Consider the following 19,228-nt stretch of genomic DNA (forward strand, 5'->3'; position numbering starts at 1 on the left):
GGTCTGTAGTTAGCCAATACTTTATACAACTGCCAACCGAACTTCCGAAGGGACCTCTTGATCATATTTAGATCCTAAAAGGATGTTGATACTTATATGTCTACTTGATACTTTACTTTACTTTAATTGGCTATGACAGAATATTTGTTCCACTAGCCGAACGTAGAATAGCGTTCTAAGCGCCTCGATCTTCTGCGCTCATTCTAAAATCTCTGACATCAAGTTTCGAGGTGTCTCCCACAACTTGATCTTTCCATCGGGCTTTTGGTCTTCCCGGTTTGCGTGTCCTAGCCAACGCAGCCGTTGTATTTTGATGCGTGTAACTATGTCTACTTGATAGGCGTAATCTATTCTTTCGCCTGCATGTAATGCAAAGGAGCGGCATTGTGATACAGGATGTCCGATACGCATGACTCAAAAAATACCATACAATGTCCAGAGCAAAACGTAACTCCTGGAAGCTTTCCAGCGAACAGTTCGATAGCGTTAATGGTGCCATCAAATTAAATGTTTCTCACAAAACCCCATGTCCAAACTGAGGCGTTAGTAGGTGACAAGGAAGCCCAGCAAAAAATTTTCATAAAATTGCAAGAACTAACAATTCTGAGTGCATACTAAAAGCTCTACCATGAAGCGCAATTCGTTCTTGGGCTTTTAGTAAATGTTTGGGGGAAGACTATAACGATTATGAGCACCACACAGGCCGGAATTTTGAGCTGGTCAGGTGGCACTGGAGGGTCAGTTGACACTGAGTGCCAATGATACTCGAGATGACAAGGCGAGTTATTGGCGTCTTCAAATAACCAATGGCCAATATCAGCGTTTGTTCCCAGGTTAGTGGCGGCTGGAGGCGAGCGTCGAATCTTGGAGCAAGCGGCTCGCGACAACGAGGGATATATGTGCGATCCCATAAGACTAATGCGGTTGGGGCGCTGGGCCAGTAACTAAAAACTATAAGAATCACTATGAGAAACAAACAAAGGAATAATAAAAACGGACCCCTCTCCCTCTGACGACCCATAAGCCTTACGTCCTTTCAACTCAAAACCATGGAACGTATTGTGGACACCGTGATAGAGAGTAGGACATCCAGCGAACTGCTCAAATACAAACAGCATCTCTATGTGAAGGGAAGGTCGGTGGAGATTGCCCTGCACGAGGTTGTGCATAAAATAGAAGAATCCTTTGATGCCAAAATGTACACACTGGCGGTATGCATTGACATCGAGGGGGCTTTTAACAATGAGCGGATCGACACACTGATCCAATCCTTAGACCAGTACCGGGTGGACCCGGTCCTTAGAGATTGGATAAACCATATGCTAAGGGACAGATGGATAAATTGTGTGTCCCATGGCATAAATATAAGGGAGAAAGTGGTACAAGGCACGCCACAGGGGGGGGGGGGGGGACTTTTATCGCCACTGCTATGGGTGACCACCATAAATGGCATATTACGAATGCTGACTGAGGAGGGATTTGAACCCGTAAACTATGCAGAAGTTGTTAAAATACTTCTAAGGGATAAGGATCCCAACGAACTATGCAAAAGGGACGAAAGTGTTTTGCATATGGTATATGACTGGGCTATACTCAGAGGTCTCAATGTTAACCCAGAGAAGACTGAAATATGCCTATTCACGAGGAAGACGAGGGTAGGCCAATTTAACGCACCACGTTTCCTCAATAAGACGATTTCTACATCTGACAAGGTCAAATACTTAGGTATGATCTTGGACAAGAAACTGAATTGGAAGTGTCACATTCAGGAGCGTACTGAGAAGGCTCACAGATGTTGGACACTATGTAGACGGGCCGTAAGCTCGTAATGGGGCCTGAATCCGACGATAGTCCACTGACACCTCAGTAGTTTGGTCGACTGCTAAGGAGAAAAAGTGCACCATAAGGACCATACAACAGGTTCAGAGAATATGTTGTCTTGGCATAGGCGGAGCGTTGAGGACCACGCCCACTAAGGCACTGGAGACTATTCTAGATATCCGACCCATTGGCATACAGAATAAGTGTGAGGCAGCCACTACGGCTATGAGACTTAAGGCGATGGCAGAATGGATTGAGTATGGGAGCAGTTCATACCATCGCAATATAATCGAGACGACGATAGGAAACCTGGAAGGAAGGGAAAAGGTTTCCGATCGGATACCTGAGATGAATCGTAAAGTAGAGTGCGAGGCACTGCTGCCATCGGCACAGTCTTGGATTGATGGAACCCTTGTATTGCCATCTGGAAGATTATGTTACACGGATGGATCTAAGCTAGAGGACAGAGTGGGTCGGGGGGTTAATATTGAGAACCCAGGCACTGAGATCTGTTTTAGACTGCCTGGCCATAATACGGTCCTGCAGGCGGAGATCCGGGGGATCACGGAATGCGTGAAGTGGTGTGTTGCTAACGCGAGGAAGTCGAGTGTGAACATCTTTACCGACAGTAAAATTGCCATAAGGGCCATAACAACCAGGACGGTAAGGTCACGAGCAGTCTTGCAGTGTAAGAAGGAGATTAACGCCTTCTCTGAGGATGGCAAAATCCGCATCGAAGGCCAGAGAACTGCCTTCAAAAAACTTGGTTACCCCGAAGCTTTTCGGGTCGACGCAGTCCGAGTTAAGGAAGTGGGCGACGAATGCATGCGCATTATGGAACAGCGAAACAGTCGCTAGGACGAAAATCCTATGGGGTGATCCAGATCGTGAGAGGACAAGGTTATTACTGAAAGGAAGTAAGAAGAAGGTCAGTATAGCTTAGGGTGTCTTAATGGGGCACATAGGACTACGAGCTCACTTATGTAAAATCGGTGCGGCAAGTCATAGCATGTGTAGGGCATGCGGGGAAGATGATGAGACGGTGGAGCATTTCCTTTGTCATTGTCCGGCTTTCGTCTAACAGATACCGACACTTAGGTGGAGACACAATACCAGATATGAACCAACTTAGGGGAGTGGTATTGAAAACAATTAAGGATTTTGTAAGTAGCACGGAATTACTAACTTAAAATTTTCTTTTTAGAGCTTACTTTATAGTTTTTAGAGCGCACAACAAGCCGATTACTGTCTTAGGTGTATGTCCATGGTGGCATGGGGAGGATTAATACCTGCACCCTCTTTTCAACCTAAGCTAAACTAACCTACCCTATAATAACCTGTACCACTGTAGTGGTGTAGGGTATGTTTATTCACAAAATCATCCTTCAAAACCAAACATTGCATAAGTCATTAAAGTGTGATGAAAAATACCCCCACTTCTCTTCAATTCAGTATATCGCATACTTGGCACCGATAGAGGTGAAGTTTGTATAACCCATTGTTTCCAATTTTATTAAACCATGCCTAAATTAATCAAATCGAATCACAGCTTAATTTCTATTATTCATCATTTCTAAAGGCAAGGCCTTAAACGTAACCCTTAAACCTTCATTGGAGAAGGTTATGTCATTGACATCGCATTGCATCAACTGCCCATCAATTTCTTTAAAAAGACACCAAACCAAACAAAAACTTACTTCAGTTAAAAGTTCTACTGGAGACTGACGTTCTTTCGAATATGTACTCCATCGCTATTATCTCCCACATGGGGGTATTATTTATCAATTAAAGCCAATTGAGTTTCATTTGTGGCCTCGCAATGGTAAATGGGAATGCCAACGAAGGCTGTGACTTAAACTCCGTCTGCTGCAATGGAATTTACAGAACTGAATATAAAAACAACAGCGGCAGCTGAAAAATTATCCAAAAGCAAAACCTCGGTAAGTTTGATTCGAATGCATCATATTTAGTTTCATTGGAATAAATTGATGATGGCAATGTTGTGATGTTGCATTGAGTTAGTAGGTATGAGTTGAAAAGTCAGGGCAAAGAAAACTAACAACAAAAAACTTTCCAATGATAAAAAGAAGGTCATCAACACTAAGTAACGATGACATCTTTACAAATATCGGATACTTTCATCCATTATGGTTATGCCAGTGAGTCTTACACTTCTCTTCCAATATAGGCTATAAGCCATTCCAAGGGGAGGCCTTCTAACATCACTTCCTTGTAAGGAAAAAAAATATTGAAACATTGATATGGACTTTGTTCATGGTTCTACGGTGAAATCGAGGTCCCATTCTAACGATTGCGGTTAAAATAAAAATTCAAATATTCCACAATTCAAACCCTGCCAGAAGGCCTTACTAGCATCCCTTCTTTTGTAAGGGGAAAAATGTTGAAACATTGATATGGATTTCATTGATGGCACTAAAACTGCTGCCTAACCACAATGTATGGGCATTCAGGCATGCATAGACAGACAGAAAACCACCTACTAATACATCACTGCTTAAAGCCCATATTTCGCTATTTATATTTCGCTATTTATATTTCTTTTTTATTTATTATTTATTTTTTTTTTGATTTCTCCTTTTTTGCTACCACTGTTTGACACATATTTCACTCAAGTCTAGACTTACCTCCACCGAGGATTTTAAATACTGCGGCACTTCCCTCAGGTTCATATCGTAGCAACGTATCTTTAACATTTTCTCCACACGCAAATATTTACACTTCCGCTCCTCAGGACCAGCGAAGCCGAATGCCAACATTTTAGCATAAATAACGAGAAAGGATATATGCAAGATCACCGAACTGAGTTCCATACTGAAATGAAAGAGATGCACACAAAAAAGGATGTTAATTTGGGAGGTCACAGCGTATGATGAAATATTCCATATGATTTACAATTGCAACCAAAGAAGTATTGTATGTATGTATGTGTGAGTGAGTGTCCGGCATTATGTCCGGCACTTAGCAAGCACTTGAGCAAGTGCTCTTACATTCGGTTGGAGTGAGCAAGGGCATAAAATTTTGAAACCAATAACAAAGGTGTAATAGTATTAAAAAAAACAAGTAAAAACGTGTTAAGTTCGGCCATGTCGAACTTTGGATACCTACCATCAAGGATATAATAATCATCCTATTTTATTACAGCTCCACTACTACAACCATAGTTTTATATAAATAGGAGCTGAGCTGGTCTCGATCATATTTTATTCAGGTCCCAATAACTCATATATAAGTAACATAATCTGGCAATAAATCCGCATTTTATGGGATTAAGACCCTTAATTGGAAGATAAGTCCATATGACAGCTATATCTATATAGTCTGATCTGATTCATATTTCGGTCGGAGTTCAGGAGGCTTAAAACAACTCACTGATTCAAATTTCAGCGAAATCGGGTAATAAGTAAATCTTTTATGGGCTTCAGACCCATTATCGGCAGATCAGTCGATATGAAAGCCATATCTAAATATATTCCGATCTGAACCATATTTGGGTCGGATATCGGGAGGCTTCAAACAACTCACTGTTTTGAATTTCAGCGAAATCGGGTGATAAATGCAGCTTTTATGGGCTTCAGACCAAAAACCGGCAGATCGGTCCATATAGCATCTATATCTAAATATGGTCCAATTTGGCCCGTTCTAGAACCTGCGTGCAGCAAATGGACGTATTTGTGCTAAATTTCAGCTCAATATCTTAATTTTTGAAGTCTGCAGAGTGATTAGAATTGATGGACGGGCGGACGGACAGACAGACAGGCACAAGGACATGGTTAAATTGTCTTGGAATTTTACCACGATCCGAAATATATATACTTTGTAGGGTCGGAAATGTCTTGTCGATGTGTTGTAAACGGAATGACTAAATGAATATACCTCCTATCCTATGGTGGTGGGTATAACAAGTAAGCGTGCTAAGTTCGGCCAGGCCGAATCTTATATACCTTTCACCATGGAAACATGAAAAGTTTCAGGAGAGGTCATAAAAAAAAATCACCATGGATTTTTATACCCACCACCGAAGGATGGGGGGTCTATAAAAGGGCCCATAAAAGGTGCATTTATTGCCCGATTTTGCTAAAACTTGGGACAGAGAGTTGGGCTAGGCCCTTCTTCATCTTTTTTCGATTTGGCTCAGATCGGTCCAGATTTGGATAAAGCTGTCATGTAGTCCGATCCCTCGATTTCAGGTCTTGGGGTCATAAAAGGCGCATTTATTGTCCGATTTCGTTGACATTTTGGAAAGTGAGTTGTGTTAGGCCCCTCGATATCCTTCTTGAAGATGGCCCAGCTAGGTCCAGATTTGGATATAGTTGCCATATAGACCGATCTTTCGATTTAAGGTCTTTATTCCATAAAAGACGAAAGGTGATTTACATATATACCCGAGGTGGTAGATATCCAAACTTGACGGCTTTTTACTTGTTTTTTGCATTTTTCGGATATTAATTATGCAATTTTTGAAAATTGAAAATTTTCATAAGGGTAGACTTTGCTAAAAAATGCAAAAAAATATTTTTTGTGAAATTTTGAGCAATTCTGGTTTGGGTTTGAGCAAAATTGGTTTTGCGATGTTTTTCATAGAAAAAGCGACAGTATTGCGAAGTTAGTATTTAGAACTAGGCAAAGTAACAGAATTTGCAAACTCAAGTTGTTTTTTTTTTTAATTTTTTGGATATCAACTATGCGATTTTCAAGCATTACTCTAAAGTATTGCCTCATCCAGCACCAATACGGAAAGAGCGCGTTTTCACAAACCCAACGATGTATTAAAAATGTTGAAGTTCGCAAAATTAAAGATGTTACAGCAATTTCAAACTCACCTTGATTTTTTAGCATTTTTCGGTTATGAATTATGCAATTTTGAGCTTGTTTTTGCCGAAAAAGACATAGGAGTTGCACTAATCCACATCTTTTGCCATCATCATCAATACTGTATACTCAACTCAAAAAAAATGTTTCCCTTTACAAAAAAGTGCAAAAAAAATAAAATGTGAAATTTTAATTAATTTTGTTTATTTATCGAATCGTCTTCGAATTTCGAACTGCGGAGTGCTTAAAATTTTGTGAAATTCGAAAAAACGAAGGAGTTACATCGTTTTGGGTCTTGAAAACGACTTTGAATTTTTAGGCCCAAAAAAATTGTGTTTTTGCGATGTTTATCTAAAAAAATAACAATATTGCTTCATCCAGCACCATTACGGAAAGGGATTTTCCTCACAAATTCAACGGTGTCTGAAAAATTGTGAAGTTCGCCGAATTAAGGAAGTTACAGGAATTGCAAACTAATGTTGTTTTTTAAATTTGTGGATATCAATTATGCGATTTTGAAGCAATACTCTAAAGTTTTCAAGGAAATAGAAAAGAGTATTGCTTCATCCAGCACCTATAGAGAAAGAGCGTTTCTTCCTATCATTGATAAGTGTGGCAGATGTGAAAAGTACAACAGCGAAAAGACCATCACAATTATTTTTTTTTAAGAATGTACTTATATGTACTTCGTCCAGTGTATTCAGAAATCGAATAATAAGGTCGATCGAAATACTTTTATACCACCACCATCACTTAAAAAAAACAGTAGGGGAAGGCAAAAGTCGAAGAAAGCGTTGTGCAAAATTTGATACAAGATACTACCTCGACGACTACCACAATATCCGATTTCTGAACCCGAAATCGGTTCAGATTCATTCATTCTCTACTAAAGAGGTGTCGCTTTGCGGCAAGCCGTTCGGACTCGGCAATAAAAAGGAAGTCCCATATTATTAGGCCTGAACTTATATCGGACAACACCCATTGATATGAGACAAATATGATCGCTGTTTCCTTATTGCCAAGTTCATGGGTAAATTTGCAAACTTCCATGAAGTCAGTTTAACTTATCATCTGTACTTATTTGAAAGTTCCACACTGTTCCCCAATGAATTAGCATCAATAATATGGCGCGATATTAACAAAACGTGTGTTTTCATTCTGCTTCCTATCGCTTACAGTTTTTGTGAATGGGCTTTGTTTTGAATTGGATGGGATTGAATGTATTGAAATTTGATATCCTTTTACTGAGTCTGCTTTGGGCATTAATTTCGAATTAAAAATATCTGTGATTGAGTGTGGGCACGTTCAGTAGAAACACAATGTGTGGTTTACCAAACTGGACTTTGCGTGCACTACATAGGGAATTTAGTTGAAGGAATAAGCATATTAATAAGCAAAATTTGAAAAAGAAAAAACAAATAACCTAAGATTAATTAAGACAAGTAAAAGCGTGATAAGTTTGGCCGGGCCGAATCTTGGAAACCCATCACCATGGATTCTGCTAAAAATGTATACAAAATAAATTAAGTTGAAGCACATAATTTTATTCTACATACCAAACTTCTGTCAAACCAGCAAAAATTAATTCCGTCTAGGAACCGAACAAGGATGATCGAGAGACCGGTTAACATGGGAGCTATATCAGATTATAGACCGATTTGGACCGTACTGGGAAGGCTTAATAAATCACTACGCAAAATGTCAGATCGGTTTATATGGGAGCTATATAAGGTTATAGATTGATTTGGACCGTACTTAGCACAGCTGTTGAAAGTCATAACAGAACACCATATGCATAATTTCAGCCAAAAAGAAGCCAAATCGGGAGATCGGTTTACATGGCATACACTAGCTGAACAGGGCCCGCTCCGCTGCGTCTTCTTGCACTCCCTTATTTTGTCTGACCACTATACTGGCAAGGTCAGGTCCTGTTTGGAGGTGCTAGTACGGCCTTTCGGATGTTTCGCCCCAATGTGGATATCATTTTCGTGCTCTACTCCCAAATACCTTTCATTTGAGCCTTATATTTTTGGGGGTGAGGTGAAGGTTCATGTATTAGATACGACATCTAGTCTCAAATATCTTTCATTTGAGCACCATATTGTTATTATTGGTTTATATTTCCATTTGGCCGGCTTTGGAAGTGGAGCGGCCACCCTAGATATCCTACCCTAAATAAGGTTACCAAATTTCTGTTTTTGAGTTATAATAAACAAACTAAATTTCGCTAAAATAGCCCCACCCATCTCCGATATCTGACGTTTTTGAAAATAATGTAAGGGGAGGGTCCGCCGATTAAAGTTTGGATGTTAGATCACCTCCATTCTCTTAGTTTTGGTGGTGGATTATAGTTGCCAATCCTTTTGCTTCGAAAGTGGATATCAGATTCATACTCTACTCCCAAAAACCACATTTAAGCTACATATTGCTATAGTCGGTATATATGTACGGTTTAGGGAAAGTTTATGAGGCACAAATGGTCTTTTTGAAAGGAGGAGTTTAACGGGCGGACCTTTAAGTAATATTGGCATCGTGCTAGAGCACGATTTTGTTTGGCCCTATAATGTCAAGCATTTTGAAGGTGGCTATCAAGATATTCAGGGCAACGGGTCTCGTTTAGATCTATACTAATTATTATATATTTTTTTGTTTTGATTATCTATATAAAAAATCATATTTCAAAGCTTCCACATGGGATACCACATTTTTAAAGATCCGCAGGTCCTCCTGTGGCTATCCCAATTGGAAGGTAGAAACTGTACTCTCCTACCAAAGAACTTTTATTGCTGTCCTATTCTAATCTGATCGGCTCTCATACATTATTTTTAATTCCTTGTTTTGGGTGGGATAGGAGGAGGGGGATTATCCTCTGACACCTTCTTTCATCTGAGTATACTATATTCTCGGTAGTGCTACATGACAGTTTGATGTTGTTTTTATTGGGAGAAGAGAGTCGCTCCCCCCGACGCTATGACCCAAAAGACAATTTTTGAGTCCCTAATTGTCGCGATATACATGTCCTGCTGACGGCAGGACGGCTGGACGTAACCCAGTTTCTGGAATCTTTATATCAACTCTATATTCGAACTCTTTGACATAGACCTTTCTTTTAATTCATAATCCCGCTCGACTACACGTCCTATTGAAGGATATTTAGTGGATGCGCCAGTCTCAGACTCTATCCCAAATATGTATACCAGATTCGTAGTCAGCTCCCAATGACCTTTCATTTGATACCCATTTTGTGACGTTGGACATTCGTGTCTAATTCTTGTAACAGATTTGTACTCGATTTCCAAACACCTTTCATTTGATATTCATATTGTCCCAATTGGAAAATAAGCCTTGCTGGGGTTGTGGGGGTGGGGAAGCGCCTCAGATACCAAGGAATACATTTTTATATCGGATTCTAACTTTGTTGTTGTTATTGTTGTTGTAGCCACATTTTGATGTGGAGGTGGCGATCCTCGTCAAGCTCCTGTAGGTGAGCAAGCTCGTTCCGGTCCAAAGGACCGATTGCCATGGGAACCGGGTGGCCATTGGTTATTTAAAGGTGCCAATAACTCGCCTTATCATATCAAGCATCATAGGCACTTAGTATTTGTGCAAGAGCCGGTGCCGCCCGGCCTCTCACTGAGACTCTCCGCTCGTTACCACTGATTGTCCGCGACTGCCGTTGCAGCTACTCCGTATGTAGAATTCCACTATCCTCCACCTGTGGACGCTTCTAAATTTTTATTTCAGATATGTACTCAACTTTTAAATACCTTTCATTTGATACTCACATTGCTCACAGCGGTGAAAGTGTCCTGTTAGGTGGTGTTTTTGGGGTTGGGGACCCCCGACACTTTCTGTGACATTTTTATGCCAAGTTCGTACTCTAACACTTAAATACCTTTCATTTGATACCCATATTGCCCCAATCGGTAAACATGTCCGTGCGGAGGGTTTTTGGGGGTAAGGAGGCCCCTCAGATACCAGGAATAAATTTTTATGTCAGATTTGTACTCTACTTTTAAATACCTTTCATTTGATACCTATATTGGCCAAAGCGGTGAAAGAGTTCTGTTAGAGGGTTTTTTTGGGGGTTGAGGACCACCCCGAACAATTCGGGTGAAATTTGTATACCAAGTTCGTACTCTATTCTTAAATACCTTCCTTTGATACCCATATTGTTTCAATCGGTAAACATGTCCGAGCGAGAGGGTTTTGGGGGATGGGGAGGCCCCTCAGACACCAAGGAATAAATGTTTATGTCAGATTTGTAGTCCACTTTTAAATACCTTTCATTTGATACCCATATTGCCCAAAGCGATAAAAGAGTCTTGATGGGGGTTTTTTGGGGCAGGGGGACCCCCCGAACACTTTGTGCGAAATTTGTATACCAAGTACGTACTCTACTCTTAAATATCTTTCATTTGATACCCATATTGTCCCAATCGGTAAACATGATCGTTCGGATGGGCTTTGGAATGGGGCGTTCCCCCACGTTATTCGACCCCAAAATTTTATAAAAATTTCGTGTTTTTGGGTTACCATAAGGTGGCATACAAAATTTCGCTTAGATCGGAACACCCATCTCCGAGTTCTGGCGTTTTTTAAAAATTAGGGTTAGGGGGAGGGTTCACCCCCACTTCGGATATCAAAAAATTTAGTACCCTTTTTACACCGAGGGCTCAACCTCTACCATCTGTGAAAATTATGAATATATGGAACAGACAAACAAGCAAAATTTCAGCCAAATCGATTAAAAATTGCTGCTTATAAGGCCCCATGAACTCAAATCGGGGGATCGGTTTACATGGAAGCTATATCAGGTTTTGATCGATTTGGACCTTACTTGGCACAGTCGTTGAAAGTCATAACAAAACACCACATGCAAAATTTCTGCCAAATAGAGCAAAAATTGCGGCTTGTAAGGGCTCAAGAAATCAAATTGGGAGATCGGTTTATATAGGAGCTATATCAGGTTATAGACGGATTTGGACCGCACTGAACACAATTGTTGGAAGTCATAACAGAACATTGTGTGCAAAATTTCAGCTAAATCTGACAAACATTACGGTTTGTAAGGTCCCAAGAAGTCAAATCGCGAGATCGGTTTATATGGGAGCTATATCAGGGTACAGACCGATTTGGACCATTCTATATTGAAACACTATATGCAAAACTTCAGCCAAATCGGACAAAAATTGCGGCTTCCAGAGACTCAAGAAGACAAATCGGGAGATCGGTTGACATGGGAGTAATATCTAAACCTGAACTGAAATGGCCCATTTGTAATCCCCAATGATTTTATTTATAGAATCGTAAATGATTTTGTTTTTGCTTTGTTGGAAACAAAACTACAAAATTAGTAATTAGATGATGTTCTTAGTAAAAGTGAGTTTAACGATTGAGTAAAAATTTTATCTGTTAAGTAATTGACATGACCCCCCAAAAAAAAATGTGCTAATGGTGGTGGTTCAACAAATCTTTTCACTGCCATTATTTTTAGGGGCAAATAAACAAATTAATACATTTCTTTCAGTGATTTTGTTTTTTTTTTTTTTTTTTTTTTTTTTGAAGTTCAATAGCGTTTATGGCCTTTTATTGTTCATATTTGGTTGTATTTATTTAACAAAATTCGATAAATTTTCATTCAATAATCAGTCATTCATTCATGCCTATCGCCGCTTTTCATTGATACGCCCATTGATCGATTTTCTTTGGTAATCACAAACAACGATTTATTTACCTTTCTAGTGAAATGAGTGTCGAATGTTGTTTTTGTGAAATAAAGAAACAATTGGTTTTCTCAGTACTGAAGAAGGGGGGTGAGGGGAGAGAGCAGAGAATCCATCAAATTAGAATGCCACAAATTAACAAAACAGTAAAAATGTCATCGGGTTAATTTATCACAGACAACAAAACCACACACACACCGACAACTTTTCGCCTCAATTCATCCAAAGAACGCGTAACATAAAATCACCTCAGACTCAAGTTCAAATTTAATCAAAATGCCAATCAAATGCCCATTTCTCTCAACCCGTTGAGAAAAAAAAAACCAACTGCCATATAATAAAAACAACAACGAAATTGAGGTGTGTATTTTCACCATTTATGGTACAGTGGGTGTGGGTGGTGGTGGAAGTGGTGGTAATTTAGCAAACATATGCTTAACGGTATCATGAAATAAAGGAGGGATTCTTTATCTCACCTCTATTGAGTTGTTATGAGAGACATTTGATTTTAATATGGGAAAAGAACAAAGAAAGCAAATAAGTAAGAATGGTGACAAAATAAAGAATATTCTTGAAGATTATTCCCTAGATATCTTTATAAAAAAACCCTGAATAATTTGGAAGACTTTAAACATTATACATTAAACTCTTAAATGATTCATTCCAAATTTCGTCCAACCCACGGTGCTTTATTAAATCCTTCAACCAAAACATCAAACAGAAAACACCTCACCTACACACACATATTGTATATTGTACTATGCACAAAATTTGACCTCAGACATGTAATGCACACATTCGTTTATTCAATCAAAATAATGCCTTTTTGCTAAACTGGAAAATACCCCTATCTCGCGATGGGCGATTATGGCTTCTAAATGACCTAGTCATCATCCGTATTCTAGGGCAGTGACGGTGTGGATTGGATGCTAAATTCACCTATCATAGTGTTTGCCATGCACCATTCATCCCATTAAAATCACAGCAAGCGCTAGAAAAATGCCAAAGCGATGTGCATTAGCAAAAAATGTGCAAAATAATTTTTCCCACTGAAAATTACTTTCAATTTTCTGGAGATTATATGAAATTGAGTTGCATTCAATTATCTTAGAAGTGTTTGAAATGTAGCATAGTTAAATGACAATAGATTCGAGACGCAGAGAGAGCGATTGGCTTACTACAACGGGTACCTTGCAGAAGAGGAAATTAAAATATGCGTCACTAAGATAGCAAACCCTATGAACATTCCCGCGGGAATACAATGAGTGTTGTCCTATATAATTTGAGCTCAATCGTTCTTACGCCCAGTCCGAACGGTTTGCCGCAGAGCGACACCACCTAGTAGAGAAGTTTATACGGCTGATTACTTTAGGAAAATACCTCACAAGTATCGCCAGAACTAGGAGGAGATAAACACCGCGGAAAATATTTTCCGGCGTTCTCGTCGGGATTTGAACTCATGCGTTCAGCGTCAAAGGCGGACATGCTAACATCTGAGCTAGGATGGCCCCCGAAAACGATTCAGTATCGCAAATATACTCTCGCAACATTACATAATGAAACAGCGAAGAGTCCTCTCTTATACCAATAAAGGTTGTCGATTCAAGTTTTAGCTCCTTTTTATAGCCGAGTTCGGAATGGCGAACCACTAAGCAAACCTTCTTCGTACAGAAATTTTTCATCGCTGAGACCTCAAAAATGTCACCAGCATTAGCATGTTAATGCTTGTAATAACCACGAACATATATTTATACCCACAACCATAGAATGGGAGTATACTAATCTAGTCATTTCGTTTTAAACACCAAGTATACATATTCTTGATCGTCTCGACATTCTGAGTCAATCTAGCAGTCCGTCTGGCAAAATCACAATAGTGGTCGAACGCGTAAAGCTAGCCGCTTGAGTCTTGGCACGGATACTTACTATTGATGTAGGTCATTAGGGACTGCATGTGGGTCATATCGGTTCAGATTTGAAAATAGCTCCCATATAAACTGATCTCCCAATTTGACATCTCGAGCACCTGAAAGCCGGAATTCTTTCCGATTTGACTGAAATTTTGCATATAGTGTTCTGTTATGACTTTTAACAATTGTACAAAGTAAAGTCCAAATCGGTCTATATACCCTGGTATAGCTCCAATGTAAATCGATCTCCCGACTTTGACTTCTTGAGTTCTGACAAGCCCCAATTTTTGTCCGACTTGACTAAAATTTTGCATGTGGTATTTTGTTATGACTTTTAACAACTGTGCCAAGTACGGTCAGAATCGGTCTATATCCTGATATAGCTCCCATATATACCGATGTGCCGATTTGGCTTCTTTAGCCACTGGAAGCCGCAATTTTTGTCCGATTTGAGTGAAATTTTACATGTAGTGTTCTGTTATGACGTTCAACATCAGTACTAAGTAAAGCCGGAATCGGTCTATAACCTGGTCTATAAACTCCTATGTAAACCGATCTCCCTCTACCGATTCCATGTACACCGATCTAACTGAACTAAGTAATGTCCAAATCGGTCTATAACCTGGTATATAGTCCTTACAAGCTTAATTTTTGTCCGATTTGGCTGAAATTATGCATGTGACGCTGAAAGCCCGCGTTCGATTCCTGGCAAGAACATCACAATAAATTTTCAACGGTTGTTATCCCCTTTAATGCTGGCAACATTTGTAAGGTACTACGCCATGTAAAATTTCTCTTCAAAGAGGTGTCGCACTGCGGCACGCCGTTCGGTCCCGGCTGTAAAAAGGAGGACCCTTATCATTGAGCTTAACCTTGTATCGAAAAGCACGCATTGATATGTGAGAAGTTTGCCCCTGTTCCTTAATAGAATGTTCATGGACAAATTCGCAACAAATTCGAGTTGACATCCGTATCGAAGTACCTCACAAATGTCGCCAGCATTAGGAAGCTGAAAAATTTTCTGAAGTTCCTGCCAGGATTCGAACCCATGCGTTCAGCATCGTAGGCAGACATGCTTACCTCTGCGCTACGGTGGCCTCCATAACAGGCTCATTTATTACCCGGTTTTGCACAACGAACTGTGTGAAGCCCCTCAAGATTCGTACTGAGCATGGACTGGATCGTTCAATATTTAAATACAGCTGTCATATTTACTTAAGGTTTTGGATCTTAAATCGACGTTCTGAGTCGATCTTGCCATGTCCGTCCGTCCGTATGTCGGTCGAAGGCATAGAGCTAACCGCTTGAAATTTTGCACAGATACTTAATATAGATGTAGGTCGTTGGGGATTGCAAACGGGTCATATCGGTTCAGATTTAAATATAGCACCCATATAAACCGATCTCCCGATTTGACATTTTGAGCCCCATGGAAGCTGCAATTTTTGTCCGATTTGGTTGAAATTTTGCACATACTGTTCTGTTATAACTTCCAATAACTGTTACAAGTACGGTCCACATCGGTCTATAACCTGATATAGCTCCCATATAAACCTATCTCCCGACTTTGACTTCTTGAGCCCCTGGAAGCCTCAATTTTCATCCCATTAGGCTGAAATTTTGTATATGTTGTTCTGTTATGACTTCGAACAACTGTTGTTTGTACGGCTCAAATCGGTTTATAGCTGACATAGCTCCCATATAAACCGATCTCCCGATGTGACTTCTTGAGCCCCTGGAAGCCGCAATTTTTAACCGATTTGGCCGAAATTTTGCATTCAGTGTTCTGTTGGGACTTCCAACAACTGTGTTTAGTAGGGTTCGAATCGGTCTATAACCAGATATAGCTCCCATATTTTAGCTCAATCCATGGTGGTGGGTTACCAAGATTCGGCCCGGCCGAACTTAGCACATTTTTAGTTGTTATTTTTCGTACCGCCATCTATAGTTAGGTCGGTTTCTTTTTGGTACCGCCCTCGTAGATCATTGAAAATTGGGTGAACTCTTTTTTCGTATACATTAAACAATTTTATAGTAATTTAAAAAAAAATTAAGAGGTTTACAATAAATTATAATTAAACAAACCATTTTTAAAGTTTGTCTTTAAATTTTTGCCTATATATCACTGATCTTTTATTGGAAAATATTCTCTTGAAAAATGATAATACATGTAATAAATTATACTTATTGTGTTATGTTGTAAAAATTTTTATTAATTATTCTTTTAAGACAAATTTTTGCAGTCATAAATTTTTTGGACAACATTCAAATGTGGGCCCTCGAAATGGAAATAAAAAAACCCACCCACTAGTGTGTTGATGTGTTTATTATCGCTGCTAAATCTGTGCTGCAGTTGTTTGTTTTCTTTTTTTGTTTCTTTGGGGCTTAATTTATTTTCATGCAAACTTGTCCTTAGATGATTATGATTTTTTATGTAAAGCAAAGAACCAAGAAAAAAAAAATAGGAAAACTGGAAAATTGAAAATGTCACCATGGGTATGGAGCATAAAATATCACACATCATAACTTTATAGGGTCTTAACGCCCACCCCAGACACTTGTTAAGCAGCCAGTGGAAATTCGCCATGACGGCAGTTTGTAGGGCATCAACGAGGAAACAGATGTCGCACAATTTTAAGGTCGACCAGAGAAAATATTTAATGCCAAACAAAAATTTTAATATTTAAATGATCCCACAATAATTTTGACTAATACAAAATGCCCAATGTGGAGTGAATAATAAATTTTCATAATGCTGTTATATGATGCCCTTTCGTGCAGATTGCACCTACAAGACATTAAATTAAGAAAAAAATTTTCATAAATCATAAATTTTATTTAATGTGAAGAGACAAAACAAAAATAAATAAAGACAGACTACCTCAAATTGAAGACCTTGCCAAAGAGATGGAATCGAAATAAAACAAGTAAAAGCGTGCTAAGTTCGACCGGGCCAATTCTTATATATCCTCCACCATGGATCAAATTTGTTAAGTTCTTTTCCCGGTATCTCTGTTGTGTTGTTTCAGACTATAGTCCGATGCTATTTCAAGCTATAGACCGATACAGATGACACGTATATTGAAGGTCATGGGAAAAAACCGTTGTACACAATTTCAGCCAAATCGGATAATAATTGCGTCCTCTAGAGGCTTAAGAAGTCAAGATCCCAGATAGCTTTATATGACAGCTATATCAGGTTATGGACCGATTTGAACCAGACTTAGTACAATTGTTGAAAGTCATAACAAAACACGTCATGCCAAAAATCAGCCAAATCGGATATGAATTGCGCCCTCTAGAGGCTTAAGAATTAAAATAGGGAGATTTGTTTATATGGGAGCTGTATCAGGCTATAGAACGATTCGGACCGCATTTGACACGTACGTTGGAGGTTATGGGAGAAGCCGTTGTTCAAAATTTTAGCCAAATCGGATAATAATTGCGCCCTCTAGAGGCTCAAGAAGTCAAGACCCCAGATCGGTTTATATGACAGCTATATCGGGTTATGAACCGATTTCAACCGTACTTAGCACAATTGTTGGAAATCATAGCGAAACACGTCATGCCAAGTTTCAGCCAAATCGGATAGGAATTGCGCCATCTAGGGGCTCAAGAGGTAAAATAGGGAGATCGGTTTATATGTGAGCTGTATCAGACTATAGTCCGATTCAGACCGCATTTGACACGTACGTTGGAGGTTATGGGAAAAAACCGTTGTACAAAATTTCAGCCAAATCGGATAATAATTGCGCCCTCTAGAGGCTCAAGAAGTCAAGATCCCAGATAGCTTTATATGACCGCTACTATATCAGGTAATGGACCGATTTGAGCCATACTTAGTACAATTGTTGGAAGTCATAACACAACACGATGCTAAATTTCAGCCAAATCGGATAGGAATTGCACCCTCTAGAGGCTCAAGAAGTAAAATAGAAAGATTGGTTTATATGAGAGCTGTATCAGGCTAAATACCGATTCGGACCTCATTTGACACGTACGTGGGAGGTTATGGGGGAAGCCGTTGTTCAAAATTTTAGCCAAATCGGATAATAATTGTGCCCTCTAGAGGCTCAAGAAGTTAAGACCCCAGATCGGTTTATATGACAGCTATATCAGGTTATGAACCGATTTCAAACATACTTAGCACAGTTGTTGGAAATCATAGCGAAACACGTCATGCCAAATTTCAGCCAAATCGGATAAGAATTGCGCCCTCTAGAGGCCTAAGAAGTCTAGATTCAAGATCGGTTTATAAGGCAGCTATATGAAAACATGGACCGATATGACCCATTTAATACCCCAACCGACCTACACTAATAATAAGTATTTTTGCAAAATTTCAAGCGGCTAGCTTTACTCCTTCGATAGTGAGCTTGCTTTCGACCGACAGACGGGCGGACGGATGGACAGACAGACAGACGGACAGACAGACGGACGGACGGACATGGCTAGGTCGACTTAAAATGTCATGTTGATCAAGAATATATATATACTTTATGGGGTCTTAGACGAATATTTCGAGGAGATACAAACACCATCCTATGGTGGTGGGTATTAAAATACGATGCACTGTATAACACTGGCATGTTACTCGTATAACACTTCAAGTTTAGCTGATGCAGATTCGTTGTTTGCCGGCGAATGAGAGAGCTTAGACACATTCCTCATGAAAGTTAATTTCATTTACATCGATTTTATGACATAATGTTGGGGGGGAAGAGTAGTTCAGAATATATCACAGGGGATATATTAAGACCCCTCCTGTGCGTGAGCACTATTAAATGCACATTGGGGTTCCTAACTAAAAACAATGTTTTAATACTTTAAAGGGACTAGCAACCAAATCAGCTCTCCAGAAATGCCAAGAGAGAATTGGAAATGCCGAAACCAGCAAATTTACCCATGAACATTCCATTAGGCAATAGAGGCAAACTTCTC

At 39.5% G+C, this 19,228-nt stretch overlaps 1 protein-coding gene across 1 annotated transcript in view; it reads right to left on the reverse strand.

Moving 5' to 3' along the window:
* The window catches only part of LOC106096074 (leucine-rich repeat-containing G-protein coupled receptor 5), a 65,557-nt gene that overhangs the window by 9,725 nt on the left and 36,604 nt on the right, over window positions 1-19,228 (reverse strand). Inside the window, exon 2 of the mRNA XM_013263624.2 lies at window positions 4,467-4,653. Coding sequence (XP_013119078.2) covers window positions 4,467-4,652 — 186 coding nt within the window. The 5' untranslated portion in view covers window position 4,653. The remainder of the gene's footprint in view (window positions 1-4,466; window positions 4,654-19,228) is intronic.

The sequence above is a fragment of the Stomoxys calcitrans genome, chromosome 5 (genome assembly GCF_963082655.1).
Source record: "Stomoxys calcitrans chromosome 5, idStoCalc2.1, whole genome shotgun sequence".
Classification (NCBI taxonomy): Eukaryota; Metazoa; Arthropoda; class Insecta; order Diptera; family Muscidae; genus Stomoxys; species Stomoxys calcitrans.